Genomic DNA, 21616 nt, shown 5'->3' with positions numbered 1-21616 from the left:
TTTCCCGTGGAAGGTCACAAATATGGATGCCTAAATATCGCAAAAATATGCGCACTTCGTTGTTGTTTTCCTTCGTAATAATCCTGGTCACGGCACCAAATGTACCGACCCGTAATTCGGCACACACTCACATTAAGTAAAAATAAATATTTAATATGAAAAAGTAAAATAAAATACAAAAATTCCCTTAAACTCTCTCGGTAAACGTTTCGTTTGTCTCTCCTCGTGTTTCCTTATCGCTCTGCTCCTCCCCCCCGGTCCTGTCAATCATCCCACCTGCGAATAGGCAGGATCCTAAATTCGGGACATAGGTTGTATGTACATTTGGTACCGAGCACAACGCCATGATTACCAAATTTCAACATCCATCAAAAGATTACCATGTGTATGTAATATTAGATCCTTGCCACATACATGTGATGGTCCATGCTGCTTACATGATCTCCCTCAGGGCAACTCCATGAGAATCCATTCGAGTACATTAATTTTTGCCCTACAAATTTTCTCAAGATCATATTGAGTTGTTGTTTTCCTGTATAAGATCAAATGGTGGCTGGAGCAACAATCCAAACAGTCTATACAATTAAAGTATGCCCTAAGAAAGATATCATTGGCAGTATCTCAATTTTTCACAGAAAAAGGCACACTGCCGCTGTGGCATCTCAAAACAACGTTAACGGTTTTACCCAATCCGAAGAAATATTTGTAGAACATTTGGAAACGACAGGGACATTCAGAATTTGTTGAGAATAAATATTTTATATTATATTGGTGGATTTATCGTTGGAAAGCTTGTAAAAGAATTACCTGGGAAGTTTGCAAGGCATGCGTAATCTCACTTGCATCACGTCCTTCGCAGTTGAATAACCACGATTACGATGAGGCAAGAGTCGATCATCAACGTGGCCTTCACGCATTTCGTAAACCAAAGAGGGTTTGACATATCCGTCAACGTCAGTCTTTTCTGTGCTAAAGTATGCCGAGATTGTGTTCAGAGCTTGTGTCAGCAAAGATGGGCGGCAAATTCGTTCAAGCGATTAACTACGAAGCAAGATGATTTGTGAAGAGAGCAATCACTTCATTTCTTCGTTGATAAATCCTCTCGATCAACTGTTTTTCCGGATCATGGTCAAGGCATGAATGAATTGGATGATGATCATTCAGTTAAACTGGTCAAACATGCGGCTGACAAGTATTTCACAGTTCGGCTTTTCACATACGGGAAGTGACATGCGAGACCGTCCTACGAGAAGGAAAACCAAGTGACAGACGTCAGTTGTCCAAATTAACTTCGTTTAAAAATCAGTAACCTCGGGGATTATATATTCACTGGATTCATGTCGTTTGATCAGATCGGTTCTGCTCGTTACAAAGGAGGGCCCTCTCTACAATAATTTGGTCTAAATTTTGCATGTTCACATTTTTTCTGCACATGCGCTTTAATATACGTTCATTAGAAGCGCAGCGAACCTAAATACAGAATTAGCTGCAAATTAACAAAGCGTACGTATTTTTAAAAAGTATAGATATTCAAAATGTTAACAAACCGTTTGTTCACGGACTTGACTTCCACTTAAGTATTTCAAGAACAAATTGACTGTGATTTTTTCCAGGGATGTTCGTTCTCCATCGCATTCTCCACGCCTACCGAATAGACTAGCGGAATACCTCTCATCAAATTGCCAAGAAAATGAAGCTCTGATCAACCTCTGGCAAACAGCGACACATGCCTTGTCTGTTTGTGTTTATAACCCACAAAACAGTATGCATTAATTTCTACCGTTTTTGTTTTGCTCTGATTTTTTGTGCAATTTTCTTCTTTTGATATAGGAGCTAGAATGAGCGTATAATTTACGGATGTGCAAAAAGGGAGACATGTATATAGCTACCTCTTTTCGCGAAGAGAAATTTTAAAGTTTTATTCGATGAGGAAATCATTTGATGTGCAAAATACTTCCAATTATCAACAAATGCATGGTTGCAGTTTTAATCATTTTATAACACAATTTTTTTTTAATTGAAGATGACAACCAATTTCTATGTTCGTCGGCGTTTCCCGCTGCTGTAACTTATCTAAGGAATTCCGATTATCCACGTATACAAACCAGTACACTCACATTTCTAACAAATTGTTTAGCAAATAATAGTAAGTATAAAAATTCAACTTCCTGTAGTTCTTAAATATTAATTATACTTGTGAAGTTGTTGTACTTTTTTGTTCTTCCCAATGCTGGCCATTTTTTAAATAATTTTCCCCTTCTTTCTCCAGTTGGCCTCATATAGAGACGCATAATTTAAACCAATTCAGTTCTTGCCTTGAAACACACTCCCCTTTAGGTCGTTGTCAAGTCAATTTTCGTCTGGTAGGAGGTATAAGGGTATTATATGATATATTTCGAGAAGATCTGCTTGCTGGTGGCCAAATACCTTCCACTGTTCTTCAGATCTTGATATTGACAATAGATGCAGCTGTGCGTGACAATGGTACGCTAAAATTTATTTCATGAATATACATATACTCGTCATACTGCGTCGACGTAACAGTAGCTATCAATTACTTCATTTCCATATTTTTTTATCAGACTGATCAAAGGCGTAACTAGAACAATAATTGTGTGTGTGGGGGGTGTTGAATATTAATATATTGGGGAGTTTTTTAGCAGCGACTGCAGGTACGAGATTCGTCATTCTCGCGCGTTGTTTGCTTACGTCATCAGCCAAAACTCGTAGTCGCCGGGTTTTTGAGTACGAGTTTCTTGGCAAATTTCTTACTCTAAACTCGAAAGCCCAACGACTACGAGTTTGCGCTGATGGCGTAAGCATGCAAACAACGCGCAAGAATGATGAATCTCGTGCTCGTACACGTAGTCGCTGCTAAAACTCCCTATCCAGTTTTGCCCGACGGATTTCTATTGTAAACTGTTATTGCACTTACGAAAGAAATCCGTCGGGCGGATCCGAGTTGCGAAACAGTAGACTATCTAACGGAACCAATATTGTAGAATGCCCCTTTCGCATACTGTTGGTACTGGATATTTTCGGTAAGAGTGCAACAATTGTTACTTAAGAGAAGGTGCAATAATTTTTTATATCTTGATAGACATGTGTCGCGACAGTATAGCGGAAATGGAAATTGTTCCTCTCCTTTTGCAATCACTTCAGCTTTGTTTTGCATCTCCCAAGTTTAAAATACAGTGTTTGATAACACTCTCTGCGTGTATTGAAGGATGTGGTAAGTGGATGTGGATTTTAGAGTGGAAGTCTGGTGCGTCCAAAAACCAATCGATCAAACACGTGCAAGAATGTTCGGTTTGATATAGCTGCAGAATCTTTCCACTGCTATTAAAGTCCACCGGTTAAGTCGTATATGTAGGTATATAAAACTTCCGTCAGCTAAAACCAAATTTTCCATCAGCTAAAACCCCTAGAAAATTTTATACTGTAAGCAGTGTGTCATAATACTGCTCAAATAAACTGAGCATGCAAAAAAAGCAGCTCCTCAAGATGACTGTTTAATAAGTGTAAAACCAAGTGTACCGTGGAAACCTTTTTATTACTACGAAAACCGTTGTATCGCGACTCTCGATAAACAAAACGTTTGGTTGAGTTTGGGATTTTCTGTTCCGCCAATCAAGTTAATATGGGCGGAGCTTTTTCACACCGATTGTGATTGATGGACTAAAAAATTCCGCCCACTTTAATTTGATTGACCGAACAGAAAATCCAAAATCCATCAATCCAACCGAACGTTTTGAAAAGTCGAAAGTCGCGTTACAACGGTTTTCGTAGTAAAGATGTTAGCACGTTTCTTTCCAGACTCAAGTTGCAAACAGTTTTTAACGAATGATGGGATGCCCACGGTAGTGAAGGTGTTGGCCGAAAATCAGGTAGGTTGCGTGTAGCAAGGACTGTGGCCAAGTGTTGATTGTCACCCTGGATACTTTATTAATTTTGTTGACCATGTTGTATTTGAGTCCCTTATAGAATTGCCAGGAGTTACAAAAGTCCGCTTTATGTGTTTTGCAAACGTACTTAGAGCAAACCAGTAAGTCTTTTAAACGACATCTGTTTTCTGATAATAAAAAAATTCAATCACAACAGTTTTAAAGGAATTGCGCTTAGGCTAAGGAATTGATGCATTTTTAAATCTTTCATTCACTTCTTCAGGAATAACGATTCCGGAGTGTATGGATGACGTCTTAAAAAAATTACAGATAGCGCCAGAAAACTTACTTCAAGTGGAAAGTATGCTGCCATATTAATTCTTAATCATTTAATGTAGGAAAAACTGTTATTAAGATGCCAGTACGAATACCGAAGTGGTAATTAAGTATAACAGTTGTTGGCCAGGGTACATTTCATGCAATATTTTTTTTTCCTGCTAGATGGAAAACAGAATATAGAAGGTGAAGGTGAAGTAGATGTTACAAATGTAGAGAATGGGAGTAGTAATGGTTGTGAAAGTAATGTAGAAAACAGAGACATAATGCCATCTGGACAAACTGATATGATAGTTAACCGGATTAAAGATTTAACGAATGAAGTCCGTTCTTTAAAAGAACTCTGTGCATTTACAGTGGTGAGAAGAGTATTGCAATTAGCTTGAAAATACTTTTTTAGATTAATTTAGCATTGTTTCTTTAGCTTAGTAATACACGATAAGTTTGCTTTTAACTGTAGCTAGACATGAGATGATTGAAGGTTTTTAGTTTCATATTATCCTTGTAGGAACAAAAGTCAGTCAGTGACAATCGAATTGATCGTTTAATGGATATTATGAACACTACAACGCGTTCTGGCGTGATTTTTTGGAATAAAGACGTTGACAGCAATAAAGTAGATACTTCAGTTAGCGAGACAGGTGTCACATGTGATGAGATGAAGGAGAAATTAAATTCCACAGATAGTAATTCAAGAAACGACAGTCCTTGCAATCAGATTGTGAGTGAAGATATGCAGGGCGAAAAAATTCAGAATGGTGATGTTGTAGGATTGTCAGAACAAAGCGAAGCCTCCAAGACCAGTGAATCACCTTTGCCTCACCCGTTTGGAAATTCGATCAAAATGGGTCCTGTAACTGATTCGAATAAGCAAATACCCATTCACTCAAATACGTTTGATTGTACAGTTGACTATAATCAGGATCATCCAAAAGTGGAGGATTTGGAAACTAACCCTGACCCAAATTCCGAAATTATACCCAGTCAAAAGGAATTGGATGTAGATACAATTAGATCTTCATCTGACGTCTGTTCTGAAACCTGTAATGGTGATAGCAATTGCGAAAAAGTTGCAAACATTCGTTGTGGTGAAACTCCTAAAAATCCGAAGACAGGTGAGTTATCAACATCCCTCCAAGAACGATGTTATGTTCTTTTGTGTTCTGGAAATATATTTATTTATTTTTCGTGCGCCCATCACGCGTACAAAATTAAATTAGTGTAGCTACTTAATAAAACCATTCAAACATCAAACATCAGAATCTACGTTTAAATCTTTCTCAAAATATTTTTTATGGAAAAGTATAACCCCATGATTTTCCTGCTTTGCTCTTACCTAATGAGGAGAAAAATCCAATTAACTCTCTAGTAAATCTAGCATAAAAACTGCCAAATCGTTTTTTCTCTCAATCCATCGAATGTAAACAATGCTGTTAATTATTATTTCAAATATAGAAATTATCAACAGCAAAGCTAGCAAGAGGCCGTTCATAACAACGGCCAACGAGAAAAGAAACAACGGAAAAAGTTCAAAACGACGGCTTCGACTGTCAGAATCTGATCATGAAGATTCTGCTTCCCCTGGTCAAGAAATTCCTTCTGAATCTCCAATTGATAAGTCTGTCGATGTTGATATACCAGTACATGACCTGATATTGAAAGCACCTTTCCCACCCAGGAAAAAAAGAAAGGAGCCTTTGTTGTTTGAACACAACAAAAAAGGGGTAAATTTAATGAATTAATACGATCTCTTCTCCTTAACGGTATTAATAAATGCCACTTTCTTGTTGCAATTATTCTTTTAGATGTTTTTATTGGCCTTAAGGCTATTAAAAAGCCTTTAATTATATACACCCAGTGATAGCATTATAGATCAAAAGAGAAGCGAACTATTGAAGTATGCCACCCGTGAAATTGATTTTGTTCTTGTCCCCTGGGCCCTGATGATAAGCTTGAAAATGTTTGCGCGATACCTAAAGACGTCCTACCTTAAAAAGAATGCTTGAGGAAACACTCTAAAAGTTCTGCTGCATAATATTTTAATAATTCTTAAATTGAGTTAAATACGAATTTGTGTGAAAATCACCGTTAAGTGATAATTGCTAGGCGTTAATAATCTTATTGTTAATTATTTTTTCAGATTGCTCGATTTTGATACATTCACACCTTTCAAGTCCCATTTCCATTTTTTCGCATGATCAGTACATTTTCGTTCTTATTATTTTGGTTCCTGCAGAAATTAAGTAAAAAAGATTATTTTTATTTTAGATCTGCCGTAAATGTCTGGGATGTCGCGTGGACTTCGCTAAAGTAGACAGCCGTAATTATCTCAGTAGTATACGACGTAGCATCAACACGTGTACTGAACATCGTTTGTTTGTTATGGAAGTGGTATCTGCTCTTCAAAGATACAAAAAAATTAAAGAAACAAAAAAACGGTCACCAGATTTCGACTTCGTGTCGTCTCCAAAGGTTAACGTGCGCTGTGAAGGCTTCCCCAGAGAGGTAGGATATGACGCAGCTATTCGTTAGACATGTGAGTAGGAAGCATACGTTTGAGTGCACTACTGTATGGTTGTTTAGGTATTTATGCAATGTGATTTATTTACGCATAGATATATTGCCAGCCATGAATTTTGCATACCCTTTCCGCAGCTCAGTTTTCTGAGCATAATAAAGACACATTAAATTTTACGCCGTTTTGGGATAATTTTGGCTAGGAGTAATGGTTCTCCTAGCCGCTTTATTTCTATTAAACAAAACGATATTTATTAATACATTGCATTAAAATTCCAAATATTTACGCTCAGAAAAGGGTGGAGGCAAATTACCGCCAAAACAACGAAGCAAAGCAAGTTGACCCCACCCCAAGGAAATGGATGCATGCAGAAAGTTTCGTAATACAATAGGAGACCTTATAAACGAACATGGGCAAAAAGGCACTTACAAAAGCATAGATATCGCCCTTGCTGATAATCGACACTGATTATCACCCTTGCTGGTAAGCTACATTGATTATCACCTTTGCTGATAATCTACACTTAACTGATATTAGTTTAGCAGAGTCACAACATTACCGCGCCAAGAAGAAGCTTCTCCATCACCCTGTTATAAGCACTTTATTTCCTCCCCCAGAATGCAAACGATCGCCCTTGCTGACCATGTGCAAGCTGAGGAAGAAAGAAATGCACAATTCGAGCAGAAAACTCCCCGCAAGTTTTCCGCTCGAAAATTCATCCAAACTATGTTGATAGGGAAGAAAAACGTATATATTTGAGGAATGCGTTCGATTTCCAACGCCCCATAGTTCGAATTTGGGCATCCGAGTGCCCGTGTTCAGCTGCGTGGGAGGCGGCGCCTATTCGAAATGAATGAGACTTATATTTGGAAGTATCGAGTCCACAGAAGCGGAAAGCCTTTTTAAGAAGATTGGCAAACTCGTCACATGAGACTGGAATGCCCAGTTGGGATAGAAAAATAGCTCCGGGCTGGGCACCTCGCAAAATCATGTACTCCTCTAATAAGCGAACAGGACAGCATGCTGTTTGCCTGTGAATTTCCAAACTAAAAGGTCTACTGTTATAATTGTGCTTGAAATCCTCGAAAGTCAACCTTATGCCTGCAACCCGGCCATCATCGGAAGATAGTTTGGAGAGTTGTCGCAATTGAAGGGGTTGGTTATTTGACTTCTTAGTTATTTCTCCAATTCTCAGGAACGCAAAAAATGCTAAAGAGCACATTGCCCGGAATTGACATATTTGGTACGGTGACCCAGCAATATGAGGCGCAGCCTCAATAAGACGATTGAGAATTGGTAAAGTTATAGGCAACCTACTATCTAAGCGGAAGCCTTTCTTACCATACCCCTTTAATATTTGCGTTACGTAGAAAACTCTCGTTGGGTCCGGTAGATCGGACATGCGATGAGTATAACCCAGTGCAGATACATAAGTGTTAACTGTTGAAGAGGCGCACTTGAGGTCAAATAAGTACGCTATGAATAACGCGACGACTGAGGGCGACAAAGGCAAAGTGAACGATCCCTCATTAAAAATTGCCACATGAAATTGCGTAAAAAGTGCCCATGCCCGCTTATAAGTCGGCACTGAAGAAGGTTGCAAGCTACTTTGAGCTAATTGAGAAACTATAGTCGCCAATTTTTCGGCAGCAGGTTAAAGGGAATAGGCGTTGGAGCTCGATGCATGTCGGCCGGCGCCAATTGTGAAAATTTTTGGAGCTGTAAACGAGACAAACAATCAGCTAGGACATTTTGTTTACCTGGTATATGCTTTGCTTTGAATAAAATATTGTTTTCTAAACAAACCAAAACCATCCGGCGAACGAGTGTCATGATATAAGAATCCTTTGATGTTTGCTTATTAATAACAGACACCAAAGCTTCATTATCCGTGAGAAACAAGATACAATGATTGCGCATTTTTGATCCCCATAAACACAGGCTGAGGACAATCGGATATAGCTCTAGAACGGCAATATTGTAACTCCGCCAGTCAATTGGCCATGCGCCATAGCACCAGTCGCAACCAAACAGGGCCCCAAAACCAATACTACCCGAAGCGTCAGTATATAAATTCAAAATGCTTTAATTGCAACGTTATAGGTTGTATTTTGGTATTCGAGTATGAAATCAATGGCAGATGTATTTTTTAGATAGCAAAGAGAGTAAAACCCGATGAACAAAAGAACAGTTCAAGGCCCACCAAAAAACCTTTTACTGCACGCGAAATTGAAATTCTCAAAGAAGGTTGGTAGTCGTTGCAATGTTTACGCTGATGAACAGACTGTGAGAAACAGCCCTTAGCGCTGCTTCTTTCAATTTATTGGCCTAGCTTTTTCAAATAACTTATGTCCATCGTTTTATATATATGTCAATCGTTAACAGGCGTGGACAAATACGGGCCGAGATTCAGTATCATTGAGAGATATTGCGAGTTTAGTACGAGAAGGTCTGCAAAAACGTTGAAACAGAAATACACAAGTTTAATGCAGGTAAGTTTTATTTCTGGGGACAGTTGTTCGAAACACGGCTAACTTAACCCAGGATATGCAAATATTTACATTCAATTTTTGCAATTTGTCTAATTTGTTGTGAACAGACGTTCATATGCTCCCATCCCATTTGCAAATTTCAACACGATTAAGAAGCAAAACTTACTTGTAGGGTGCTTTTCAGAGCGTTTGTAGTAATTTTATTTTTTCTCGACGTAATAGTTTATTATCTTTCATCACTGTCTCATGTTGTTCATGAGTGTTTTCACAGCTAAACATGCATTGTGAATTTACTAAATCTGTGTGTGTTTTCCAGGCTACTTGCTATAAGCCAAAGAAACGATGTCCGTTCACTGTCCAAGAAGAGGAAAACCTCAAGGAAGGCGTTTCTAAATATGGCTTTCAATGGAAAAAGATTTTGAATCATTACAGTTTTATGCCGCAAAGGACTCCGCAAAACCTGAAAGACAAATGGCGAAATATGTTAAAATGAGGATAAAATATTTCCTAGGATTTCGGGAGAAGGTGTTTTTTTTTGCAATTTCGCTTCCATCTCTAATGTTATGACTATGATTTGAAATTATTTATATAAGTTGACTGATATAGCAGGTGAATTGAAATATTGAAAATTTTCAACGCTCAAATCTCAACAATGCTGCATAAGGTTAAAAAATGTTGGTATCTATATACTCTATTAAAACAAGTTTAGAATAGTTTAAGGTTGACTGTGTGCTAATTTGTCGAATTATATAAAATGTTTTAGCTAAATTCGCTCATTATGTTAACGAATACTACTGGTATATACCTATAGTTCTTTCCTATTGGACAAGAGGTCCACGCGTAGAGGGCTTCAAATCTAAATGATTAGGAGTGATCAACACGAACTGGCTTCAGATATCATAATTTTCCCTAGGACAAATTATGAAATTTGATGCGCATTCCTATGCTTTCCCTTCAGAAATCACAGGGAAGTGGCGAACATGTATATTTTTCGGAATAAAGAATTTTTCTACTGTTTTTGAAGTTAACTTTATATTGTTTCATATTCTAATCTATACAGGCACTGTTTATAGGAATTGGCTCTTCTCTGGCCTCTGGTTTATTTTTATTTAGCACAAAACACACTGTTTCCCTCAGCGTTAGGAAATAAGTATTAAGTAATTCAAATTACACAAAGCCAAAGGCGTGGAACTTGGGAGGCCTGTTATGATTATGCAAGCAAACGGAGGGAGAAATATAATATTATGGGCCCACCATGAACTTCTAGAGTTTGTTTTCCCGATCCTTTATATCTTCTCTGTTTGTTGGTAGTACGTTCAAACATGGGGCTCGGCGGTTTTATTGGAAGTTTGTTATCATGTGACGGGATGCGCATCTTTTTTCTTTTCTTTTTCTTATTTCTAGTTCGGAGCGTTTATTCGTAAGCAAGAGCTGAGGATTGGCAAGCCATACCATTTGTTTTCCCGTTTCGACCGAAGTATGTGAAGCATAATTCATGAGCGAGGAAAATTGTTATTTTTTACAAATAAAGATAACAAGATTCCAACAACTTTATTGACGTGAGGAAAATGTAATGCCTACCGATACGTTTATTATTTTACCGATATACATATACAATTCGTATTTATATATAATATTTTTATTGTGCGACTATTAGTATTAGGCCCCGAAGCCTGTCCTATCGAATACCTGATGAGTGATGTGTGTAAATAAGTTCAGTGATTTTCTTCTGTTTGAAATAAAATGTTGAACAGAAATCCTTCGTTATTCTGTGCATGGCATCGACTTACCCGCAAAATGGCGGATCATGCCAGGGGGTGTACATGTTGTACCCCTGAGTGGCCATTCTGTCATTCGTTATTCTGTTGTCATGTGTGCTCAAGTCGACTGTAAATCCAATGTAAAAAAATGTAATCCAACCTCATGCAGAACGCTATTTTGGGAAAATTTATATATACAACCAATTAACAAGCCCCATTTCAAAAGAAATACCAAATTCAAGCTCGATAAAAAAGTTAACTTTATAATAACATATTTCTCTCCTGCATGCATGTGCTAGGCTAGACAGAAGTTACGGTTGATCACAATAGAGGATCATTTCATTAGTTTCGTCCTCCTACACAATTAATGAATGTTATAGTGGCTTTACAAGGATGATGTTTACGAAATATGACACCATCTAACATGCGACGTTATCATCCCTAATTGCCAGCGAAATTGGATCTCGAAAACGTACGTGATTTGATAAAAGTTAAACGGTTCAGCTAGCAGGACTTTATGGTTCTGTGGCAATCGGTGCACACACATCTAGAAATATTTGAACACATCAGCACCTTGACATGATGTTCACAACTGATTACCACTAAATGAAAACCAGGCTATATTTGTTTGAACTTTCCTTGTTAATTGTTATTTGCACTGAAATCGCGATGTCTATATGCATGCATGTGTCAGTTTATTTGTAATCATGATATGTTTTGCTAACAACTAGTTCACAAAAAAGTTGTTAATGACTAGCTAATCATAAATATATGGAAAAAAGTTCAATCGCTTGGCTCCAGAGAGAAGAGGATTTGGTTTTCGAGCAATATATATGTTTCTTGTCATTTCTGTGAAGTTTCATCACATGCATGCGCTAGCTGCTATAGCGCAGTGAACTCTATGCTATAGCGATTTTCTAAAATAAACATCCCCGCGTTCAATATGATAAATTATGAGTCAAAAGAAGAAGAGGGGAACATATTATCTAAAAAACCACAAGTACAACGAAACGCAATTCTTAAATTATTCAGTATTATGATTAGGTAAAGCTACAGCTGTCATATATGCTTCCATGTCTATTTCAGTGAAAGAACATTCTATTTTTCGTCTTGTGAAAATATTTCTACAATTGTATATCATACACATTCATTATTAGTCTAATAATTAATAACATTAATATGATCAATTCTACAACACTCTGCTACAGCATTAAACTGTCATTACTCAGTGAAATAATGTTTTCTAGGCCTGTGTTGTAAATTACCAACAATCCTGCGTGGAATGCTGTTCTAAAAATCAGCCTGCCGGAGTTTCATCTCACTTTTTGTCATAGATAGTCGATTGTTGTTCCAGTTGTACCATGTCATTCCACCTGAAGATATACCTGCCCTGGGGAAGAAACCGTTGAGATTGGAGTTTCCGCATGTGTTGTCATGGTTACTGTACCACCATGCACCAGTGTGGAGCACAGCACAGTTGAATTCACTCGACATGTCGTTATCTCTATCCTTGGTACTGAATTTTGCCCCGTTATTATCAATCAACGAATCTCCAGCATTTTCTGAAATTAAATTATATTAATTTTCAGTTCGTATTTACTATAGCAGAAAAGACCTTCACCGCGTACAAATGCAAACAACGGTACAAACATGTTCCGTGTAACATGAGAATATTAAATTTAACTATTCTTTTAGGCCTTAGGGCTGCTTTCCATGCAGTTACGCGTTTTTTATACGCAGGTACACGCACGGAAATTTTTAAATGCTCCTAAATGTTTATTTTTTAACACCAAGGTCTGCAGATGCAAACTAAAATATGCGGAAAACTAAGTTCTTTAGATTTATTTACTTAGTTTTTTCAAAGATAACAACGTGTATATGAATTTAGACTTTAAGTCCGCATGAAAACGCGTAACTGGAAAGCAGCCTTTACTTTGCACACGTTTTCTTGGATATGAGTTAAAGTAATCGTATTTTCATTGAGTTGCAGGAAAATGGTGTCAATTTTTGACACATGGGAAATTGGTATGTAAAGGTTGCATTCCACTGTCGCTTTTTTTGCACGTAATCTATTTAATCGTTGATTTCATAATTTTTAACTTTTACGTGCGTGTACGTACGCGACAGTGGAAAACAGCCCTAAATTTACGGCAGGCCAGAGTCGGCCAGACTTTTACTATTACATATATCAGTTACTAGTGCAAGTTCACCTCCCAGGCAAAAAATTACAACCCTCATTAAAAGCAATTCCACTTTTTTATCATGCTTTATAAAATAAGCCATTAATTCTCCACTATTCGGTTTGCTTTGTCATCGTAACTAGAACTAGGAAGATGCTAAGCATCATGGGGCGAGCCTAAGCAAGAACAATGAAAGCGAGGTAAAACATGTGATTTCATTTTGTTTTCCACGTGAAAACGTGAAGGAGGCTGATTTGCTAAAAGTTTTGGATATCATGATGGATTACATAGTACATACCTTTTGGAGCACATTTTACTCCAGCATCTTCAGAATGATGACAGTTGTGGACTCCCCAGCCTCCATGGGAACAACTGGCCAGATTTTTCTCATTCCCAGAACAACGAACATCGTCTAACCATATCTGCCCTGAACCAGAAGGGACAAGATTTCCCTGAAGGGCTGCAAGGGCTTGCTGATAACCAAGTTGACGACACACAACTTGAGCATCCTTGATATCCCATTCGTCGTCACAGATTGTTCCCCATGTTCCGTTATGAAATACCTCCACACGACCAATACCCATGGAACTTAATGGCCCTTGCAGCCTCACTGTTTCATCTAAAATTATGGTAATGTTCCTGAGGGTTATTACCAACAGTTCACTAAACCAACATATAGTAAATTTAGGACCTAAATATCATTCCAAAGAGCAAAATAATTCTTTAGTAATTCCGGGCAAATTTAAGAAATAATTTTATCTGCTTTAGAATTATTGAATAGGATTCATTCAAAATGCTTTTACAGACTTTGACATGCCTTTATTAACGTGTCCATTAAACTGCAGTGCGTAAACAATTATTAAACATTCAGTGTTTCCTGAGTTTTTCCTCATTGAACTAGCTCTTGACCAAAACAAGCGAGCAGAAAAAAGCTAATTGCAATGATTTTGATGCAAGGAATGTTGGGTTATCAAATTCACCTTTTTCTGAACAATTTACCCCAGCATCATTAGAATGTTGACAATTATGGCTTCCCCAGTTCTTAGAAGGACAATTAGTTAGTTCTTGTTCATTCCCAGTGCAATGAACGTCGTCTAACCATATCGGTCCAGTGCCAGAGGGAACATACTTTCCTTGCAGGACTTCGTTAGCTTTTTGATAACCAAGTTGACGACACACAACTTCAGCATCTTTAATATCCCAGTTATCGTCACAGATTGTTCCCCATTTTCCGTTATGGAATACTTCCACACGACCTGTACCATTTGATCTTAATGGCCCCCGCAACCTGATAGTTGGTCCTGAAAATGAGGATGCGATAATTATAAAACGGCTGACTTTTTAAGAGGACGATAAAATTTATCATCTTCTCAATTATGGCTAGCAAATTAAAATTCAGCCTAAATTTTCGCCTGCCTTTTTAGCCATTACTAGTAAAATACAAAATATTTTTGACCAGCTTTTTGATACATTATATGATTGCAAGAACCCATGCATGCAACAGACCCTCAGTTTAATACTATACACAGGGTTGACTCCACACTCAAATTGTGAAATGACTGGAAAACCCAGTTGACTACAGTAGTATCCAGAAATAACCTAACAAATCACGGTTAATCTACGTTAAACCTCCGTCTTATCGCGGTTGAACCGAGCTCAGACCGAGGTCAAACCGTAGTGAGACGGAGGTTTAACACCTCGGCTTATATTAACTCGGTCTGATAGACATTTCTTAAGATTTTTTTGCTATCATTATTGTGCTGTCGATCTAAGCTCTTAATAAAATTTTGTTAGGAACCGAACTGCAAACGTATTCCTTTGATTTGCGGTCAACCGCGACCGAATTGCAACCGCAACTGCAGTGTCACTGTGTCAGGGCAGTTTTCCACTGAGCGGAATTTTTCGAAACGAAATTTTTGCTTCAATTTTCTTTTTAATTTTGACCGATGAAGGGAATCCGCTACGGTCGAATTCTCACAATTGAAAAGAATATCAGACGAAAAATTTCGCCTAATTGAAATCGGCCTTAGGTTATTTCTGGACAGTATATAGCAACCTGTATATTTACCCTCTGTGGAAAATCCACCAACGTGGAGTTTATAACCCTCTGATTCCTGACTCACAGAAAACATCGAATATTTTACAGAAGCTATCGCATCACCAGACTTCAGGATAATTCTTGATGTGTTTTGACCAGATTCTGTTAAACGATGTATTTTGTCTAAACCAAGCCAAAAATTCCCAGAGAGAGTGCCAAATCCTGTTTTATATTCTGACCAACCACGATAAAAATCCACACTTGCATCTTTCCTTCTCTGAATCACCGTCCATCCTCCTCCATTGGTTGTCATATCACACCAGACCTGAAAAGAACTCTTACCATCCGGATTGATTGTGTAAATTCCATCAAATCTCCTGCCAGACTTGTACCAATGTGCACAACTTTTATCTGAAACTGCTGAATATTACAATAGACATAAAAAATTACTAGGAAATGTTTATGCCTGGTTAAAATTTACAATCTACAGCTGTAGTTGTTTTTCTGCTTCCTGTTAGCCTCAGGCTGGGTGATTACGAGCCTAAATAGCAGCTGAACGCAACATTATATGTTTTTCTACTAAGCGCCTGGGTACAAGGCTGAAAATTGAAGGAAGCTGATTGATAAGATTTGGTTGCAAAAATATAAATGCCGATTACCAATGCAGTTCACTCCGGCATCCTCAGAATGACGACAGTTGTGGACTCCCCAGCCTCTATGGGAGCAACTGGCCAGATTTTGCTCGTTCCCAGAACAACGAACATTGTCTAACCATATCTGCCCTGAACCAGAAGGGACACGATATCCCTGAAGGGCCGCAAGGGTTTTCTTGTAACCAAGTTGACGACATACAACTTGAGCATCCTTGATATTCCATTGGTCGTCACAGATTGTTCCCCATGTTTCGTTATAGAATATCTCCACACGACCAATACCATTTGAACTTGAAGGCCCTTTTAACTGGATTAAAAAACCTGGAAATTATTAAAAGCGAATTATATTGTAAGCGACCAGTGGTGGTTCCAGAGTAAGTCGGATTAAATTACTACAGCTCGAACTTGCAATCATATTAATAGATTTTTTGTGAAGTTATTCTTGGAGATTATAGGAATTACACCCTGGCATAAAGGGAAGCTGGATAGATATCCATCTCAGGTGTAAAGTTTCCAAAGGCAGACCTCTTGCACTTTTGCTGGCAAATGTTTATTACGTGATATATTGTGTGATATTCTTCATGTGTTATTACGTCATTTTATTTATGACCTATGCCGTGTGACCTGCTATCATTTTCAAAGGGCTTGGGACAGGTAACGAAATTACCGACTTAAAACACAAACCCAGATCCCCGCGCCCCCTTTTCAATGTTGTGTCCGAAGAAGACGGACATTTTGCTCCCAAACGTGTAACGATCATTGATTGGGGGGAAGGGGGTGGGGGGAGATGTATGGCAATGATCATATATAGTAGATTTTGTTTAAAAATAGTAATTACCCAACTACTTTTAAAAATGATTGTAAGTTCACTAATGTTTTAACATTTACGGAGATGAAAATACATTTCAAAATAAATTAATTTATTTTTATCAATTAAAACCCCAAAATTACTACTAAAATTAAACGGCAGAAATAATGAAAAATCACAAGGAATGATGGCTTCTGTATGACGTCTGTATTTTGGGAAAATTTTGGGACACGAAGTTACATTTCTGATAATACGTATTCTGTGACGCGGGTAATTAGCAACTTTCTGATCGCATGGCAAAATACAAAATTAACTGTAATTTCGCAAGCATTTTTGTAAAAGTGCTTTGAAAACTTTATACAAAATAAAATGTGGAAAGATAGGATGAAACTGGGCGATAACTATAAAAACATACAATTCAAGGGTTTTGAAAAGGTAGGTGTCGGATTTATGATGTAAATTCCAACAGATTTCCTGGCAGACTTGTACCAATGTATGCAACTTTTATCTGAAACTGCTGAATATTACATTAAACATAAAAAAATTGCTAGGAAATGTTTATGCCTGGTTAAAATTTACAATCTACAGCTGTAGTTGTTTTGCTGCTTCCAGCTAGCCTCGGGCTCGGGGATTACGAGCCTAAATAGTACCTGAACGCAACGTTACATATTTTTCTACTAAAGCGCCTGGGCACAAGGCTGAAGATTGAAGGAAGCTGATTGATAAGAATAGGTGGCAAAAATGTAAATTCGGATTACCAAAGCAGTTCACTCCAGCATCTTCAAAATGACGACAGTCATGGACTCCCCAGCCTCTATGGGAACAACTGGCCAAATTTTGCTCATTCCCAGAACAATGAACATTGTCTAACCATATCTGCCCTGAACCAGGAGGAACAAGTTTTCCCTGAAGGCCGCAAAGGCTTCCTGATAACCAAGTTGACGACACACAACTTTAGCATCCTTGATATCCCATTGGTCGTCACAGATTGTTCCCCATTTTCCGTTATGGAATATTTCCACACGACCAACACCATTTGAACTTGAAGGCCCTTTTAACTGGATTGATAGACCTAGGCAATAGGAAATTATTAAAACCGAATTGTAAGCGACCAGTGGCGTTCCAGAGTAAGTCAGATTAAATTACTGCAGCTCTAACTTGCAATCATATTAATAGACTTTTGTAAAGTTATACTTGGAAATTATAGGAATTACACCCTGGGGCGTGTTGTTCAAAAGCAGGTTAGCTTAACCCCGGGTTTAAGGAAATCTTTACATCAATATTTCTAATCGCTTGTTCACAAAGTTGAATATCTTTTTCCATAAATATTTTGTGAACTGACAAAAGCCATATTTTGTAAAGGTTTTAAAATGAACAGCGGCTCAGAAGCACTTAAACCAAAACAGTGGTTAAAATTTATGCCAGGGTTAGCGCTAACCCAGCTTTGAACAACTGGCCCCTGGCATAAAGGGAAGCTGGATAGATATCCTTCTCAGCTGTAAAGTGTCCAAATGCAGACCTCTTGCACTTTTGCTGGCAAATGTTTATTACGTGATATATTGTGTGATATTCTTCATTTGTTATTACGTCATTGTTTTTATGACCTCTGCCGTGTGGCGTACAATCATTTGCAAAAGGGTTGCGACATGTAACAAAATTTCCGATTAAAACACGAGCCCAGATCCCCCGCGCCCCCTTTTCAATGTTGTGTCCCAAATAGACGGATATTTTGTTCGCAAACGTGTAACCATCATTGATTGGGGAGAGGGAAGTTGGGGGAGATGTATGGCAATGATCGTATTTAGTAGATTTAAGTTAATTAAGGATAGTAATTGCCCAACAACTTTTGATTACATGTCACACTTGTGACCAACCTCGTACCCAGGGTCTTTACTCTAATGTGATTTTGTAATCCCACGTTTGATTTCACACCAAATCCCACTCCACACAGTGCAATTACCCTTTTTATCAGTTAATTAATTAACTGATGAAGCCCCAGATTAACTAGCTCAAAGTATAATAAAATACAGTAGCGTTACTATGTTAATTAAAATGCTGTTAACCCACCTATAGTTACCACAATTGTTACATGGCATTCAATAACAAATGATTGGGTCTCGTTGCTGTACGTGTAGCTGTAGTTCTGTGTGTAATTTCCAAAAGCAAAATATCCACTGGTTGTGATCGGATTACCTGAACTTTGTATGGTTGGGCAATTCGGTTTAGGTTCTACCCAACTGACAAAGGCCCTTCCCCTATAGTCTACATCTTTTTCCACTGTTTGCGGACATGGACATTCACAAGCTAAAAAAAGAAAACGTTTTTAAGCAGGAAGAAAAAAAACAACTAAGGATTCTGTATACAAAAAAAGCAACTGACATAATGACGTGTTTATTTTTTTACACCCCGGATCGGTACAAAGCTCTAAGGGCGCTTTCCTTTTATACGGTAAGAGCGGCCAGAACGATCCAGTTGTATTTCAGTACAGACAGAATACTGGTATTTTAGAGTGTTTTAAAAAATCTGCATTCAGATTTCAAAGAAAATTAATCTTCAACTCTACCTTGTTGTTTCCTTACCTCTTGGGGCTGCTTTCCACTGCCGCGTTGATTTTTTACGCGAGGAAAAGTTTAAATGCCTCCACATTTTTATCATTTACCACGTGCGTCAACAAATTAAGTTCCTTAGACATGTATAAGGATTTAGACTTTTACATTCGTGTACGTGCGTATAAAAAACGCGACAGTAGAAAGCAGCCCTAACCTTAGCCCAGTTTATCTGCGTTACTAACCCCGGTTGTTAATAATGAAACCGGCTAAATACTCACGAACAACAGTAAAGTTGACAAAACATTTAAATTGAACCACTTTGCCACCACGTTTATACGAGTACGGGTAGGTAATCACGTGCTTTCCCACTGAGAAATTTGCAGGAGGTGTGAGATCAGGTGGATCAACCTGGCCTCTTTCGTAATCAGAACACGTGACGTCGGGTATTGTCCAATTAACCAATCCAGTGAGGGCTCCTGGTTTAGTATATGCAATGAACTCCTGTTCACTTATGCACCCACATCCTCCTAAGAAAAAGGGGAAATGGTTGTTTGAAGAAGCTGTTACTCATTGCTAGAGACATAAATGGACAATCAGAATCGTGTATTTTGAAGCTAACCATAATTTAGCAACACGTGAGTTACTTGAACAAGGAGGAATTTCGTTTTAAACTAATCGTCATATTTGTTTAAATTTTTAGGTAATTAGGTAAGAAGGTATATATTGTACTTATCAAAATTTATACATTCTGATTGGATTATTGAAAATGAAAACAAACTTGCTGATTGGTCTAAAACGAAATCCCTCCTTGTTAGTTACTTGTCATTACGCTTATATATATTCCCTATAAAATCGTCAACGTTAAAAGTGATGAAATAGATTCTCAAAGTTTTGCATGTAATGTCGAATCAATAATTATGTACATTTCAAAACGCATAACAATTGAGGAATTGAGGCATTTGAGAAAATTATACGAACAATACAATAGAACACAATAGAATAAGCCAATAGCTCAGGGTAAAACCTATATAATAGAACTTTTTGTTTAATTCTCCGCGGGAAAATATTTTTTTATTCCGGCATCGCAGACTGACTGTAAATAACATGTACATAATTTATATCTATTCATGTTTTGAAAATGATGACCAGCAAAAATATTAAACGGCGGGTACAAGTTTTGGTCTAAAAAGTCGGTTTATAGCGAGTTTTTATTCGCTTACTTCGTAACTTTTTCATTTCTTAACTTTTAACATCATCTGCATACCTGAATGTGTGCACGAAGCATCGACAATTTTACTCACAACATTGTCAAAATTGTCCGAGAGTACTGAATTAAAGACTAGCTGTGGTGACGACCGATGCTTGATGTGAAGTTTCAAGTCTTTGATCTCGTCTCCAATGCTTCCAAGCAGGGCAATAATAGTGACATTTTTCTTTATTGTTGTCATAAACTCATCCTTAAATCTGCTTTGATTTTCCATTCTAGCGTCCGTTCCGTTGCTCAATAATAGCAACAAAATGACGTCGTCCACGTTAGGACGGGAAGTTTTGTTGATGCTGCCGTTGTTGAACACCTTAAATTGAAGATGAGAATTTGTCGTTTCATATTATTTTCTCTCTTCCTTTCATTGAGCGACCGAGCCTGAAAGGAGCAGGCATTCCAAACAAAAATAATTTATTATTCAACTTTAATTAATTGTTGACTACAATCAGTGAAAGTGTAATCGTATACTGATAAAAGTCTATGTTTGATGATTCAGTATTTTCTTCAAACGATTACTGATTCACATTTAATTTGGACCGTTTTTAGGCTAAAAGCAAGCAAATGCAGTAGTAGAGGGAAACTTTCAACAATTGATTACAGAATATTGAGAAAATGACAGATATTCCAGGAGTTTCTGAGTACTTTTGCCAGTGGGTTTGACTTACTTTAGTTACGTGCTCGAGTTCATATGATTTTCTTATGATGGTCGTATTTCTGCTCGGATCAGTGCTATTTTCAAAACTATCCAACCACTTTATCAATTCAGTTTTATTCCTAAGTTCCCCTACTTTAAATAATTTTCTTCCTGTGTTGTAGCTTGTGACACTAATGAAACCAAGATGGGTTCCATGTTCCTCCACGCCCAGTTTCTTATTTCTGATAAAATTCTTCAAAAATCTTTTCACGTGCGGATTTAAGCCAAGAAAATTATAATTGTCCCATAGAACGAGAATATCTTTTTTGCAATCTGAAACTTTGTACAATGCACTTCATAAAATTCATAAAATGATATAGAATTTCGTTATGATATAGAACGTAATTCTTTAAAATTGAAGGCATCTTTGCCCCATTTGGCCCTGCTGATAAAATGAGAAGGGGAGGGGTAGGGCAGTTATATCGTCTTCCCTTTTCGGG

General features: G+C 37.7%; 2 protein-coding genes across 2 annotated transcripts in view; one reads left to right on the top strand and one right to left on the bottom strand.

Moving 5' to 3' along the window:
* The first annotated feature begins 3794 nt into the window (after positions 1 to 3794).
* On the top strand, positions 3795 to 9742 carry LOC114539272. The gene is made up of 11 exons (XM_028559903.1): positions 3795 to 3887; positions 3985 to 4045; positions 4168 to 4245; positions 4386 to 4579; positions 4729 to 5023; positions 5129 to 5335; positions 5676 to 5944; positions 6489 to 6725; positions 8892 to 8985; positions 9124 to 9230; positions 9547 to 9742. Exons 1-11 carry the CDS (start codon positions 3795 to 3797, stop codon positions 9721 to 9723), a joined length of 1812 nt encoding a protein of 603 aa, XP_028415704.1. The 3' UTR covers positions 9724 to 9742.
* A 2482-nt stretch (positions 9743 to 12224) lies between these two features.
* Positions 12225 to 21616, bottom strand: part of LOC114539263 (deleted in malignant brain tumors 1 protein-like) — a 13105-nt gene continuing 3713 nt past the window's right edge. The window contains exons 5-15 of the mRNA XM_028559894.1: positions 21148 to 21455; positions 20483 to 20792; positions 19497 to 19745; positions 18737 to 18973; positions 17604 to 17741; positions 17428 to 17550; positions 15868 to 16182; positions 15239 to 15628; positions 14151 to 14471; positions 13469 to 13789; positions 12225 to 12552 (exon numbers count right to left, since the gene is read on the bottom strand). Of these exons, the coding sequence (XP_028415695.1) occupies positions 12281 to 12552; positions 13469 to 13789; positions 14151 to 14471; positions 15239 to 15628; positions 15868 to 16182; positions 17428 to 17550; positions 17604 to 17741; positions 18737 to 18973; positions 19497 to 19745; positions 20483 to 20792; positions 21148 to 21455 (2984 nt within the window). The 3' untranslated portion in view covers positions 12225 to 12280. The remainder of the gene's footprint in view (positions 12553 to 13468; positions 13790 to 14150; positions 14472 to 15238; positions 15629 to 15867; positions 16183 to 17427; positions 17551 to 17603; positions 17742 to 18736; positions 18974 to 19496; positions 19746 to 20482; positions 20793 to 21147; positions 21456 to 21616) is intronic.

The sequence above is a fragment of the Dendronephthya gigantea genome, unplaced genomic scaffold, assembly GCF_004324835.1.
Source record: "Dendronephthya gigantea isolate DGI-Jeju-01 unplaced genomic scaffold, DenGig_1.0 000003F, whole genome shotgun sequence".
NCBI lineage: Eukaryota > Metazoa > Cnidaria > Anthozoa > Malacalcyonacea > Nephtheidae > Dendronephthya > Dendronephthya gigantea.
Note: the sequence above shows the minus strand (reverse complement) of the source record. Positions and strands in the feature narration are given on the sequence as shown.

Bases quoted from the DNA above. Each gene is read 5' to 3' on its own strand.
- LOC114539272 (XM_028559903.1), top strand. From the start codon at position 3,795: ATGTTAGCACGTTTCTTTCCAGACTCAAGTTGCAAACAGTTTTTAACG. The intron at 5,945-6,488 runs GTAAATTTAATG...TTTTTATTTTAG, and splicing joins TTGAACACAACAAAAAAGGG to ATCTGCCGTAAATGTCTGGG. The intron at 9,231-9,546 runs GTAAGTTTTATT...TGTGTTTTCCAG, and splicing joins AATACACAAGTTTAATGCAG to GCTACTTGCTATAAGCCAAA.